Source organism: Lineus longissimus, chromosome 16 (assembly GCF_910592395.1).
Source record: "Lineus longissimus chromosome 16, tnLinLong1.2, whole genome shotgun sequence".
Lineage (NCBI taxonomy): Eukaryota > Metazoa > Nemertea > Pilidiophora > Heteronemertea > Lineidae > Lineus > Lineus longissimus.
The window spans coordinates 1,465,053-1,480,676 of record NC_088323.1 but is presented as its reverse complement, the minus strand read 5'-3'; the positions used below and the strand labels follow the sequence as shown (position 1 = coordinate 1,480,676).

The 15,624-nt window shown below is 43.2% G+C and overlaps 1 protein-coding gene and 1 long non-coding RNA gene across 4 annotated transcripts; one reads left to right on the top strand and one right to left on the bottom strand.

The window, feature by feature from the left end:
* The first annotated feature begins 576 nt into the window (after positions 1-576).
* LOC135500568 (uncharacterized) lies at positions 577-3,494 on the top strand. Of its 2 annotated transcripts, none has more exons than XR_010449476.1 (3): positions 577-824; positions 2,824-2,949; positions 3,069-3,494. It is a non-coding gene; the product is annotated as an uncharacterized LOC135500568 (long non-coding RNA). The 2 variants fall into 2 exon arrangements; XR_010449475.1 differs by having other exon boundaries at positions 581-814.
* LOC135500567 (uncharacterized) lies at positions 3,407-15,470 on the bottom strand. Of its 2 annotated transcripts, XM_064792102.1 has the most exons (4): positions 14,641-15,470; positions 14,153-14,300; positions 13,460-13,629; positions 3,407-5,600 (listed from the first exon to the last, which is right to left on the bottom strand). In XM_064792102.1, exons 3-4 carry the CDS (start codon positions 13,586-13,588, stop codon positions 3,630-3,632), a joined length of 2,100 nt encoding a protein of 699 aa, XP_064648172.1. In that variant the 5' UTR covers positions 13,589-13,629; positions 14,153-14,300; positions 14,641-15,470; the 3' UTR covers positions 3,407-3,629. The 2 variants fall into 2 exon arrangements, with proteins under 2 accessions (XP_064648172.1, XP_064648173.1); XM_064792103.1 differs by lacking the exons at positions 13,460-13,629; positions 14,153-14,300; positions 14,641-15,470 and adding an exon at positions 9,697-9,809.
* Between the last annotated feature and the right edge of the window lie 154 nt (positions 15,471-15,624).

The following is a 15,624-nucleotide window of genomic DNA, read 5'->3' as shown; positions in this document are numbered from 1 at the left end:
TGCCGTAACGCATTCAATCGAATTTTGTTGCTTTGTGAGTAGGGGCAAGTGCTTTGAAGAGCAGTCGCAAAATGAAGAATGAATTACAGAATCATTAAAAAACTTGCTGCAGAATATAATGCTAGTAGTTCAAGTTCCATGTCACAATGCTAGTATTCTAATATCAAAATCGCTGCATTTCTACTGATACACTCTGGATGCAATGGGCCGGCCTCGTCTTGTCCAACGATAGACACAGGAGAACCAGGATGACGATATGGTATGCATATGAGTCTAGTCCACTGATAGCATCATACTTGACAATCATATGTCGTACGATTGTGACATTCGGCAGGTCTCGCTAGCCGGGCGAACGACGACCAACGGAACTGTTATATTTGGTAGGAAAAGCAATCGGAGAAATGTTAAACATTCGTCGATCAAATGCATTTACATGACGCAAACTTCGCCGTTTGTACCTCTTCGTTTAGTTCGCGAAACCTGCCTAATGTCTTTCCGTGACTACAGCTCAGTACGCACACACATGTATGTATGCTAGGCCAATCCCACATTATCGACAATACCAGTTAATTGATCCTTTGACAGAACAAAAGACTCTGGTAAGCTCATGAAACCTAAAGCCTGGTAGCGGGGTAGTGCCCGGATGGTGTGACGCGAAATGTATTGTCTTCGGTCATGATCGGTCGCGGTTGATTTGAACGCCAGTCAGTTGGAGTGTGAACTGCGTAGAAGATCACCGAAACACTTTCTCCGATTTCAAACATAAAATGCCTTCGATATTTCGGTAATCAAGTCAAAACTGCTGCAGCAGAAGGTAGGGCGAGGTATCTATGCTTCGTATTGGTCTTGATTGATTTTAATAGGTTTTTGTTCTAGTAAAAATCGTGCAGTTGAGCAGAGAATGAACTGCGCAGTAAGAAACTCCAGTCGTAAACGAGACAAAGGCTTACTACACGGATCATGTGCATCGTTGTATTTCATGTACATGCTCGCTGGCGATATCAATTGCCATCTCTAATCCAGTACCATTTGCCCTAAAATATTAAAGACCCGTGAGTCTTGGTCACAGAGACAACATCTACGATGATGTTGATGGTCTCGAAGTGCTGATATAATTTTCCCGGTGTTATTTTTGATAAGGCGGGACTATTTTTGTGATTGATGTGTCTTGCGACCATTGTACCTTGTATGTCATATCATTTTAGAATAATGTATTTCAAATCTAAACAATTATTCATTTGGCTCCACGATCCCGACTGTGGTGTAGCACCCGACAATAACTGGCATGAATAGGGAATACGCTGGTTATAGATGTCAGATCGTGGTTCCCTGACTTTTGCAAACAATTCCACTGGGCGTATCCCACGCGGCGACACCAAGGACCGCTGGCTGATCTATTGATATGTTCGTAGCAGGGTGTCAAAGTCGGAGAGACGAAGAGCCACTCGTCTCTTGTAGGGGGTTCATTGGAAGTGTTTGCATTTGTTTGCCTATAAAGTTAAACACAAGATTTTAATCCTTGTCTTGGGTGTCTTTGAGAGAACTGATCACACACAATTCCCAACCTACTCGTCAGCCAGCTGACAGATTACCTGGGTCGAACGTGTTGCTGAGATGTTTTTGAAGAGATACTTGTGGCTGTTGGAAAGACTTCTTGTTTGAACAGTTCCATCTGCCCCCTCTAAGGCATTCGATGGTAACTAATAACTTGACTGCGGAAAGATCGCAGGTTGAAAACAATGGTTTCGCGGAAAAACCAGACAAAGGCTTACTTCACGGATCATGTGCATCATTGTATTTCATGTACATGCTCACTTGCGATATCAATTGCCATCTCTAATCCATTACCATTTGCCCTCACAAATTAAAGACCCAAGTCTTGGTCACAGAGACAACATCTACGATGATGTTGATGATTTTCCCGGTGTTATTTTCCCGGTGTTATTTTTGATAAGGCGGGACTTGTTTATTTTTGTGATTGATGTGTCTTGCGACCGTTGTACCTTGTATGTCATGTCATATCATTTTAGAATGTATGTATTAAAAATCTAAACAATTATTCATTTGGCTCCACGATCCCGACTGCGGTGTAGCACCCGACTATAACTGGCATGAATAGGGAATACGCTGGTTGTGGATGTCAGATCGTGGTTCCCTGACTTTTGCAAACAATTCCACTGGGCGTATCCCACGCGGCGACACCAAGGACCGCTGGCTGATCTATTGATATGTTCGTAGCAGGGTGTCAAAGTCGGAGAGACGAAGAGCCACTCGTCTCTTGTAGGGGGTTCATTGGAAGTGTTTGCATTTGTTAGCCTATAAAGTTAAACACAAGATTTTAATCCTTGTCTTGGGTGTCTTTGAGAGAACTGATCACACACAATTCCCAACCTACTCGTCAGCCAGCTGACAGATTACCTGGGTCGAACGTGTTGCTGAGATGTTTTTGAAGAGATACTTGTGGCTGTTGGAAAGACTTCTTGTTTAAACAGTTCCATCTGCCCCCTCTAAGGCATACGGTGGTAACTAATAACTTGACTGAGGAAAGACGCTGAGGTGGTTGGAGATGCTTTTAGTCTAAAGTTTGTCATAGGGCCTTCTCCGATTTTAGGGCATAAGGACCTGGCATGAGTTTGCTACTTGATGTGCTGCAGATTTTGGGAGCCCATCAGCGGGCACCGTGCATTACTGGCTGGAATCAAGTACTCAACATCAACATTCACATTGTGATTGTCTAACCGGAGGATATGCCTTTTTAAAATGATTGAAAGGAAATATTGATCTTGACTCTGTCCTTAACCTTTATTTGTCTCGTCATTTCAGCGGTGATGTACCATGAGGCCGGCCTATGATATGTGGTAGCAAGAATGGTTGGTGTCATATCTAATTGTGCAATCATGGCGGCACACATCAAACTAGATGGATGCTGGTCTTGAAGGCAAACAGATGGTAAATGAAGATTGCACCATAGTTTTTATTATCCTTAATCTGTCAGTGTGCTCCTGGGCAGACCCCCCCCCCGCAAACCAAAAACTTATATACATATACATGTATAACTTTATCTTCAGATAGAGTGACCATGCATTCCCCGCGACTGACTCGCGGCATCATTCCATCGATGTAACAAGTCCCCTGTCCTACTTCTCCAACCCACGGGACGAGGCCGCCATGGAGACGAAAGTTAACTGTGGATCAAGGGCACTCATATATCAGGATGAATACGTGTAACAGTTTTAAATGCCCTAGGATAGAGTGTTCCGGATTGTTCATTCCGTATTGTTAGGTTGTACATGTATGACAAAGGCATATTGCAAGATCTAAAACCACCCGTTTTATTTAGTCAAGCATCCATCAGTGTGCTATGGCCGTTTTTACAGGCCAAGTTGTATTCATTGTTATTTTGAAAACGCCTGCCAAAATTCTGTTGTCTGTTTGTTGTCTGTGTGTTGTCGACAAGAGTCTATGTTTTATGAATAAAAAAGTTGTGTCCTGTACATTGTATTCTGTCTTTAGTATCCTGTCTTTGCATCTGCTTTCATCATTTAATTGCCTTAAAAGAGGACAACGTTAAGTCGTTGAATTGGCTTGGATGGAGATGACCCTTACGAAAAATATATATACATGTACGTCTAGCTTATGTTTGTCTTCTTCATGATCCCAGCAGGACGCGGGATCCTGCTCGGGGACATCTGCGCTTTATCTGAGTTCACCACATACTCCTCCTTACCCAGAGGCTTCAAGTGGTTAAACCTACTACCCCTCTGCCCGGGCCGGACGTACGGTCCGCGCAGACCGGAAGCAGTTTCATCGTCTGCTTCATTACCGTCAGAGCCAGCGTCTGTTACATCACTGGCGACAGACGACGGGCGGAAGCGACTATCAAAATCATAATCCTTGTAGAGAAGCTTCAACCTCTGCTGCACAGCCGCTTGCGTCCGTTTGTCCGACCGTTCAGACAGCTGCGCGTCCTGCGTGAGAAAGAAAGTACTATCAGGGCCTTCCGTAGACTCTCTATCTACTGACTCAGGTTGCGATAAGCCGTCACTAGCGGGCGTCTCATCAGTTTGCGCAGTAGCAGCCCGCGTAGAAATGGAAGACGGGGTTCGGACAAACTTAGTCATGATTTCTCTCATTTTCTCCCTATTCGTCCTCATAAGGACTAAAGTTTTCTCAATTTTTCGTTTGTCTACCTTTTTCACAGCTACTGACTTTTCTAATTCTGAAATCTTATCTTGAAGGCTATCCGTGAATCGCATGAAGCTCGGCCTAACCTCTAACTCCACATTGTAATCACCCTTCAGGATGTCCAAGTGGTACTCTAGGAGTTTAACCTCCTCATGCTGTTCAACCAATCTCTCCTCAGCGCTTCGCAGGTCCATAGCAACCTTGTTGTATTTTACAGTCCCCTGAATCGTATTCTCAAGCGCCTCCTTCAACCGCTCCCTCTCATGTACGGTATCCTTATACGCCTTTTCTGCCCTCTCTTTCCTGCTTTCCAACTTTTCACTCTCGCTGTTCAAATCTGTAACCCGATTTTCGCGCATCCGTAATTTCCTAAGGTCATTCTCATAAACTATAACCTGTTGTTCTTCGCGAACTATATCCTCACCCAACCTCGAAACCTTGTTAGTAAACTCACTCACTTTCATATCATAAGTTCGTTCTCTGTCCACCGGAGAGCTCTCCTCCAACGACTCCTTGTATATTTTCGCCGCATGGTTCCACCAAACCTTCGCTAAAGTTATCGACTTAAAACACTTCGTGAATATGTCTGGGATCAGCCGAAGGACCAATTCAAATTTCGCAACGTCCTTGTATCGCGCGATCTCATGAACGCTATCGGGATCAAAGAACCCAACATTGAGATCTTCCTCAGTCAAAATAGCCTCCCAACTTCGGTTCACTTCGTAGAGTTCGTGAACACTTTGGATCAATTTCTCCCTTTCAATGATTTTCTCCCGAGGGAGGTTCTCATCAATTTGACCAGCGCCGCCCCCTATGTCGTGAATTATAGTGTTGATATTAAATCTCGTCCTTGGCGTCGATTTGCTGCCCTTCTTTTCATGCTTCGACCTCGTCGGAGGTGACCTGTCCTCGTCGCTGAAAGTCTGCGACGAATGACCACTGTCGCTATCCTGGTCACGTGACGCGTCGTCTGCTACAGACGCCGCAACATTGACACTGATATCCAATGGATCATAGAAATACTCGTACAGAACACAGTAAATTCTTTCATCAAAGTACGCCTTAAGATTTTTCAAATACTGTAAATCCTTGAAAAAAGTCTCAAAGAATTTCATGATGACTGCTTCCTCTTCCTTTTGTAATCCTTTCCGCTTCCGCCCGTTGATGGTCGCGTGCAGTTCCCGCAATTGCCGAATCGACGTGATTAGACCCCGGTTCCCAGCCTGATCCAGCTGGATCTTATTCCCCCGAAGATATGGAACACCATTGCTCACCATGTACAACATCTCGTACAGTTTGTCTCGCGAGAATTTAGAGTTTGCATGCTCCGTCAGCTTTTCGAATGCGGCCATTTGCTTTTGGAGGTTGTTAGTCTGTTTGATCTTTGGCGCGCCATCCATTTCATCTTGGCGGGTCTGCAAATAGAGAAGAAGAAACAGTGAATACATGATATTCGACCTTCATCAGAAACGCCCACAACTACTTAAATGGTGGCAGGAGTCGCGTGGGATAGGGATCATAGGCGAGAAGTTGATGTTTCGTGCAGATTTCCAGCTAAAAAGGAGAAAAGAACATTCTTCGTTAGCAGATAAATCAGGGTCCCCTTGCTCATAAATTTACCAATCAGAAGAAGTTTGATCTGAACGCTATCTTTTACTTTGTGGTTGCGGGTCTCTGCAGTGGATTGGCGGTTGCTTTTGACAGTTGCGAGCGATGATAGTCTAGTCGAAATGATGGAAAACGTTTTTCGAGCATACGATTTAAATATTCACCTAAACAGATTACAAAATATACCAAAACAAGACATTTGAAAGTTTCGTTGGCCATCTCGAACGTTAAGCCTTACTCTAGTCAAAACAGCCCCGAGCAAATTTTGGTAAAGAGCGTTAAATCCTTTTGTTGTTGTGGGGTATATTCTTTATTTTCATATTCATGTGATGCCCAGAGCCCAAGGGGGGCATACGCACTCAGATGAATGAGCTGTAAGATGCACTCAATACATTTTTGATATTTCGTGTGGATTATTAAGAATACACGAAAGGAACACTCAGTGGGCATTCTTTGTATACCATCGCATCGCAGCTTGGGACATCAGAAAAATCATACTGGCAAAAAACCGCTATACTATTGTTGGAAATATCCAATTAGCTCGATCACATAGTTGTATGAGCAATCCTTTTTGTGGACATCTTTTTAGCTCAAATCCCTCCACGACCTGGCTCGATAATAACTTTGTTACTTTTTTCGGTGGAAGTTTTAGCAATGACGACAGAAGCCATTCGTGAAGATTCGTAAAGATTCAGATTGATGAGATGCGTTGGGCTGATGAAAACACTGCATGAAGGGAGCACCTATCAGTCAGTGTTGGTTCAAAAATCCAACTCTCTTCAATTCTGAGATTCAATTCTGAGATAATTATGGAAGCGATAACTTGCCATGAAGCGACGTAAATCTGGGTCATTCATCATTCTCTTGGGAATATAGATTCGACGCCGCGCCCTCTTTCGGTGTCGTCTGCCGCGCCTATGTCCATGCGCACTACCGCTAGCAGTTCCTGCTTCCGTTTTACCGGTGTCCTTGATTTCTTGGGTTGACGACATTTTGAATTCAAGCAACGTATCAACTCTTACTTCAGTGATGGAAAATATGCCGTTATCAGCAGGATTTAGTCAGTGAACCACACAATGAGGGAAGATAGAATCAGCTCTCCGTACTCCTTGAGACGCAAGAAATTCCTAACTTCGTCAGAAGTGAAATGTCGCTACTTCACATTTCTCATTTTCTGTTAACAACTTTCAGCAGCGTGTCTAGAACATCCCAAGTTTACTGCTCGACAGTAATATCCGACATCAGTCAGTCTGCCTCGACCACAGTCATAAGCAGAGGACTGGGAAGGCACCTAACACAGGAGTAAAGACGCAACCAGTATTCTGAATGAGGAGTTGAATGATGAATGAGAGTGAATTCTCTTCCCAAAAGGTCACAGACAGAGAAGGCACGTATGTCAAACAGCCAAACAGACTTTTCACTTTCACTGGCAAGCAATACTCCCAAACGAGACGCTCTCTTCCTTTTTTCGTGAAAACGTGCAACCAAATTCAAATGATTTCCCAAAAGAGATTTGTTTAGTCCTTGCTCCGCGACAGCGTTTCCAAAACTAAAACTGGCACAGAATCTTGTAGGTCTATATCCTAATTTGATCCTCCAATACACTGGAAGATATCTTTCAAAGACATTTTAAGAGGATTTTAAGGCAGAATGAACTGGACGTATGTGGTGATCATTCTCTTCCACTTGGATCCACTATAAGAAATGTCTTCTCTATAAATTGATCGCTCCCCTTTCTATTCATATTTCGTTAAGCCTAAGCCTTGCACTACAGGCAATGCGAAATACATGTATTCCAAACAAGTTCATAGAGATTTCCATGGAGGTGGTGTCATTTTGGAAATTTCAGCTATAAAGGAAATAATGCAAGGAAAATTCAGTCTGATTTCCTGTCCAAAATGGAACAAGGCAGGCACTATATGAGTATTAGAGTTCAAGTGAGCAAAGAAACGATATGTATTTTGAAAAAAGGGTCCAATATGATATCAAATAAATATTAGGCCAGAGTATAGCTACCACTCTCAATAAATCAAGCTTATGATCAATGCCCCAAAGCGGTGTTAATGCTTTCTCATTGCGAGATATTCATGGGCCGGCCTATGATATTATTGGTCACCAACAAGCACCACGGGATCAATGACATATAATTATAACCTGTTATTTTATGTCCTAAGGTAAAAAGTTGACGATCGCACAGGTATTAGTATGGTTACTGCATTTAACATGTGTCGTAACCATTAATGGCTTTGGCTGAATTCATGATAATGAAATATCTTAACTCTGGCTATATTCTTCCATCGATCTGTGTCTCCCTCTCCCATTCTTCTTCATCAAATGGTCCTATGTGCACCGTTTTTGAAATGTGTGTCACAATTGATGCTGATCGTCACCACAAAATGTTGTCGCTCTGGCAGCCATGAAAGCCATAGCCGGTGAACATCCCCAATGAATGTGATGGTGTATTTCAGCTTTGGCCGTGGTATCATCAACGATTCGGTTTCGAACGTCACTGCATCGGTGAACATCGTCAAGAACGTTGTAACCCTCATCAAAATCGGTGTACACCCTGACACAAATTCGGTCATCGCCATTCGCAGCCTCCGTTCTCGAATAGTTCCGTCATTATTCATCCTCAGATCCGACCTTCTGCTGGCTGCCGGTCTTCACAACAAACGTAGAAAACAGAAAACCTTCGCTTTCAAAGCACCCCGAGTACCGTCAGGATATTGCTTGTCAAGAAAGATCCAAGCAAGCCACCAATGGACCATGAATTGATTTCAGAGCCAACACTACTCACGCGATTGCGTGAAGACATCAACAGTGTTCCGTGACAAGCTTCGACATTGCATTGTCGCAGTCTCAGAATTAAAAACAGCTATCAACCACAAACCATCGACCAAAAGCTACATGAGTCAGGTCGCGTGCAGTTTATACGTCAATGTGACGAATGCTTGGTGACGAAAAGCATGATTAATGCTAACGTAATGACATGCAATCTAGCTTCAGTAGGTGCGGGACATCGCATTCCAAACCGAGCTAGCTCCGACTGTAAAAGAAGCTGAATGTCAACACTATCAAAAGAACACAATATCATACTGCCCGTGTTGCAGTATCCGAATGAGCAGCAGCGAGAGACCAGTGTTCAGAAAACGTATATAATAAAAGCATCTGCGCATAAGAACATTAATGGTTGTATTGAATTGTATATCAATTCCTATTAATGATTGATATATGAGTTGTGACTTTACTAATGGCGGTTACGCAGCGAATAAATCGTGAACCAAAGTAGAAAATAATTGTAAAACACATATTCAAGTTACGCGAAGCGTATGTGTCGCCAATGGTCGATATAACCGTAAGCTTGTAGCGTTGAACTTCCTCTTGGGCGGTTAACGTAAGGAGAGGTTGCCGTTTTCATTCCAAGGAGGTGAGACATCGTTGCAGCGTCAACCTGCTGCAAATGAGATTAAGTTGGAGACAATCTTTACACCACATCGGCAAATAGTTGCACGTTCAACACTAATCTATCTCCACTCCTGACCCACAAATCTTAATGATTTGATTAAACAACGGACTGAATTGTGATCAAATTGAAAAATCTTAGACGCTAATCCAAAATACAAACAAAACGAGTTATTTTCATTTTTCAGTTTGTTAAATGAGCCTGGCCAATAAAAGCTTAAAATACTCAGCCAAATATCAATAGTTTCGTATTGTGATGCCGTCGTCAACGAGCCAGTAGAGGCGGCATTTTTAAAATCCACTGGGATCGGCAATACAATTTCGTCAATGGAGAAGACAGAGGAGAAACAATAGCAAAAGCAGAATTGGTTTCACAAAACATTACAATGATTCGCCTGAACGAAAAAGCTACGGCAGCAACAGCATGTTTCTTGCCATTACCTGCTTCCGCCGTTGCCCATTGGTGGACACTTTGCTCTGTATGCCTACGTCCCCTCTACGAATGTAGGTCACACCTCTCCTGGGAGGGGACGGGGCTCTCGGCAACCGCAATCGCTGTGGGTGATTTAGGGTCATCATGCCCTGATCTCGGCCCCTGTAGCCTTTACTCTGACTCCTGTAAAGGCGACCTTGACCTTGGCCATGGCTTTGGTGAGCGTGCTCTTGGCGCCTGTAACGTCCGCGGGACGATGTGACATCCTCTCCGAAGGGTACACGCTGGGGTACTCTGAAGTCCATCATATTTCCGCTAATGTGGAGCGCTGAACGAGTCATCTAGTTCTTGAAAGACCAAACTTGCAACGTTTTTTAAACTTGCTGTGTAATCGACACGAATTCAGTGCATTGAACGTGTCGTGAATTCAATTCGGAGATGCTCGAAAGGTGTTGATCTTTGCTAGATCATTTCCACTGGAAGAATAGGTCCGAAACAGACATAGGAAGCTGTCGCAAGAATCCTTGAGCACAAACTCTTCGAGCGAAACTTTATGACACATCAGAATCTCCATGCATTCCCCGTGGTTGTAGATTGATATCTATGTCACTTTCACAGAGCATCGCTTCTCCGTCGTTGTTTTCTAGCAAAGATTGAAAAAAGGACTTTCTAACTGTCGATAGAATGCCACTTAAGTAATCCTGGAAGTTATGTCAGAAGCCTACTTCAGAAAGTCAAAGTAGGATGAAAACTAATCGCACAGAAGGCATAAGCTCCTCGTCTATTTGTAACAGTAGCACAGTTCTTGCAGACGCTGCGTTCACGTTTCAACATAAATTTTTGTGGACAATAGCTATTTCCTGATGTCACCTTCCACGGTTGTCATGGCACACTCGCAGTGGGATTACTTTATTAACAACAAATCTACATGGTGGACTAATTAAATTGCTGAGTATCGATTGATGGTCGAGTCCGTGAAGAGCTGCGGTTACAGACCCACTTGTTGGTCGATAGTTGTAGTAGGCTACCAGGGTGGGTCGATTGTGACTTTGGACCCAAGAGCATATTGGTGCATGGCGTATCACGTCCTCTGAAGCCACTGAAGGGCAGTCACATCCCGTATCCTTTGCAGACAAGAGTGGTAGCGGACCATCCGAAATCGAGTATGAGTATAGATGGTAGACAAGAGCTGCCAACGACCGCTCGGCAGGCCGAGTCGATGCTACGTATTGCTCTATGTAAATACGAAGGATTACACTGGTGAATAGTTCTTAACTACGGACATCAGTCGATGAACCATGGATGGACATCATCGGTAAACCAATGATGAAGTCACGATCGGTGGTAGACAAAAGATGCTGGAAACCAACCTCGAATCTGGGTCGATGGTAGCTACTCTGGGTCAGACCGTAGCCTCGGCCGGGCTGATCGAGAGCCTTTTGGCAGCTGCGGTCACGATCGATGGTGGACTGAGTCATGGGGACCACCCAAGAGTCAAATGGTAGCTTTGAGTTGATCGTAACCAACCTGGAGCAGTCCGTAGCGTTGGGCTGATCGAGAGTCGTTGGGAGTTGCGGTTACCATCGATGGTAGACAAGTCGAGACCAGTCTTTGTCAAAGCTTTGCCTTCAAGTAAAGATCAATGTACCCGTTGGGTAATGGTAGGCCTACGCAATAAACACATGACAACCTTGTTTTCAGAGTTAACCACACAGTTCATATGAATATTATAATCTGATAGAGGTAATAGAGGAAAACGATAGAAATATTTTCATAGGAGCGCAATCCTTGTATCGAATTTAGACTTACGCAAAATGCTGGTTTGCTGTACAGTACATAAACATACCCGTGGGCAATTTCAAACTAAGATATTCGATTTACATCTACGAAGTGTTTTAAAAATAGACATTGAAAAACATTTCGTTACATTACTCGATTCGACAGCGCAACATATCATTGGATCGAGAATGGTTTTTATTTCTGTCTGTCTCTGCATATTTAATATGTAGATACTGGGACTTTTATGTGTGCTTGAACGGCGTCTATGAGCTGTGAATGAAAAATTTAAGAAAAGGACAGTAATCAAAAGGGGGCAAATAAAGCCTTTATAACATATTCGCAACCTTACCTTCCTGAGAGTTGACATATCAAAGCTTCTCAAGCTTAGATTATCCAAACTGTTCCGCATGTCGACCACAGACATTTTAGCGGACTTCAAGCTGATCCTTCTTCTGCAAGTGTTTGAGATAATCCAAAGCTAGACGACACCGAGTTGTAATCTTAACCTAAATGATTCTTGTTGTTTCAATGTTCCTTTCTCTGCAAACGTCTCAATCATACGTCACGTACAGCCGCAAATCTGGAGGTGTTGTGATATCATCGAGGAATACAAGTATATCGGTGTCTCCGTGACATTAAAGCTTCCTCGTCACATCAGTACTACAACAAAGCACCAATCTGAGTCTACGCTAAAAATATATTTCTGCAAATATACACAATATGCTGGTCTCCAGATCGATATTGATAATATTTCCGATCATATATCGATAGTGACGATATCAATTGTCACAATTCCGCCGGTGTCTTTTTGATGCTGGCTGAATAGTGCGAGTATTGTATTCTTCTATATGTCCTCACGTTTTAATTGGTAGTGTGGCTCGCAGGTGTGGCTCCCAAAAGTTTGTCTTAACTATGAATATGGCTGTAGATATATTCGGAAATTCGTTTAAAATCACCGAGAATCACCTAAATAATCAATCTGTCACATCTTTCTCAACCACAGAATCTTGTACCCGACTCTGGTATGATCCAGCAAGAAGCTATAAACCCTTTGAGATCGCCCGAATTCTGGTTCCGCATACACACTCACCGTTGTCACAGAGACGCACTCTATGTGCTATACTTGGTTGTGAATCGAATTGCATGTCCATGATTGTGATATCTACTTCCTTGGTATTGGAAGATCTTGTCAAGCCCAATACGAATGTCGTCCATAGTTTACATGTATATCAAGCCTAATATAATCCGATAGGCCTATATATTCTGACTTGTGCCAACAAAGTAGGCTTAACAATGAAAAGTTTAACGAAACAAAAACAGGACTGGGCCTTGCACCTAGGTTTAAACTCGTATATGTAAATTATTCATGAATAGTAGGCCAAGCAGCGAGTCTGTTGGTGTGTAGCGCGGGGCAACCGGAGGCGGCAAGCCCCTCTTGTACAAAGTGTTATTGCGGACAATAAAGGTGTTAGCAGTTTGCTCACTGCAAAGTGTCGAAGACCATTTAAGTTTGGATATTTGTCGTGGGTTTCAAAATAGGTTCGCGAGGAATCGTGACAAACTTGCTGGAAATAGATTCCTATCATATCTGGCTACAGGATATGTACAATGTATCTGGTCCTATATTCCTGGTATGGTTATATCACGATATCAAGAATGATGCTCCGAGGCGACACCACCGCCCGTTTTCTTTCACGCAAATCGCGCTGCTCGAACTTTAAGGGGCGCGAGTCGCGACGCTGTCGGTCAAAGAGGGAAGTATGAATTCGCCCCGGTGAGGACCAAAGCGATAGGAAGATTGGAAATCCATTTAGTCGACATCTATCAAGAAATAATGAAACTGAATGTGGTTCCTTGGCAGGCCGAACCAAAAAATCTTATAGATAGCAAATTTGCTCTGGAAGAATTTATTGAACCTGCTGTGGAACCCTGATTCTTTAGCGTTGCAAGAACATTTTTGCAAAATGAATTGAGGAGTCACACATCACTTACAAAATAGGAGCGGAGTAACTCGGACACGGGTCCCGTCGCTCCATCCTCCTGGTCTTCAAACCCGCTGCGCGGACTGAACAGAGGCGGCAGCTCTTCATAGTCGTCCTGCTCGTCTAGTTGGGAACCCATCTCGCCTCAGTCACCTGGGATGCTATGTATCTGGGAAAGACCTGCAAGAAAACATGTCAGAGCTATAGAATGCATCATATTTTGGACTCAGTCAATCAGTATCATTTGACGAAATGTTTGAGTAGATGGGATCTGAGTAGGAGAGTGGTGATCACAACATTTACATTTTTTACTCCTCCAGACATTCGTAGCTGAATCACCGCTCGTCAGTAATGAACGTGAATGAAATCGGGAAAGAACAGGGCTTTCAGCCTCATCCAACAGACACTGTACACTCTATATTCATACGTTGTATTTCACTTGATATAATACAGACTCTATCCAGTAGACTATGATTTTACACTACGCGTCCAGCGTGGACCGCCGCCATTGCGATACCCTAGCAACCATCGACGCTTCCTGCAGCTCTTTGGATTGTTCCCGCCGCTATAATTTAACCAGGCTTAGGGTAGTGATGTATATCGACTTAAGAATTGGAGGACATGCTGATATTATACGCATATGTAGACTAATAGTTCCATCAACGACACTAGAATGCATTGTGATAACAAAAAATAAACTCACCTATGTATTCGGAGACTGTTGTGTGGCTCGACTGATCTTTTCAATACCGATTGCCTTCCAATTTGTACAAGGACCATTAATTATGTCAATAGTAATCATCGAACGCTGACTTCACATATCACGAATGGCGATTTGTTAATTCAATATCCTGAAAAGGAAAGAACAGGGCTTTCAGCCTCATCCAACAGACACTGTACACTCTATATTCATACGTTGTATTTCACTTGATATAATACAGACTCTATCCAGTAGACTATGATTTTACACTACGCGTCCAGCGTGGACCGCCGCCATTGCGATACCCTAGCAACCATCGACGCTTCCTGCAGCTCTTTGGATTGTTCCCGCCGCTATAATTTAACCAGGCTTAGGGTAGTGATGTATATCGACTTAAGAATTGGAGGACATGCTGATATTATACGCATATGTAGACTAATAGTTCCATCAACGACACTAGAATGCATTGTGATAACAAAAAATAAACTCACCTATGTATTCGGAGACTGTTGTGTGGCTCGACTGATCTTTTCAATACCGATTGCCTTCCAATTTGTACAAGGACCATTAATTATGTCAATAGTAATCATCGAACGCTGACTTCACATATCACGAATGGCGATTTGTTAATTCAATATCCTGAAAAGGAGGACTCTATGGCTCTTTCCAATCAGATGAGTATAGCCTTGACCTAGCACGTACGTCCTATTGAGTCATAGAAGGTGATAGGTGCCAGACCTCAGTTGTCAATCTTTCGACATCCAAATCGCGTTGGCGACTTAGTAACAAACTCCCGAAGGTTGCCAGAACACTAGGTTGATACGTCAGTTCCAGACTCCAGCGACACTGGCTTGTTGTATAGCCAAGCTCTTGTGAAAGCAAAATTACGATGCTCTCATCTCTTCACCAATACATCAACTTCATTCGTATCTCGCCGTGGTCAAACCTTAGTCATGCTGTTCTAGTCCAATCTTTGAATCCAAATCTTTTTATACTCCTAGTTGCTAATGTCTCCATTGCTCAAAATCCCCTCAACCGGTTAACTCCGAGCTGGTACACTTCACTGTGTCAACATGTCCTGCCATTAAGCCGGTACCATGGAAAACGAACCACGGCACTGACAGTTATCTGCATGAGTAACGCATTTCAAAACAACTTATTTCAATAATGGGACGACTTTCACCTTTGTCACTCACATCATGAGATCTGAAATCTTGCATTGATTCGACCTGATTCTTGCTTAAAAGACCTATATTAGTGTGGACATGTGAGTGATTTATACGGCGATCAGTCGATATGGCTGGTGATCTACTACAAAACATTGGCCCACCCATCAAAAGTTGGTACAAAGGACTCCCGATGTTTGCGCGATATCGTTCTAACTGTTCTGTCGCGGTGATTTACGAGTTTTGAATGGTGGATCTGATAACGTGTCGACGCCTGGTGGGCGACTGAGGAAAAAATAACATCTGAAA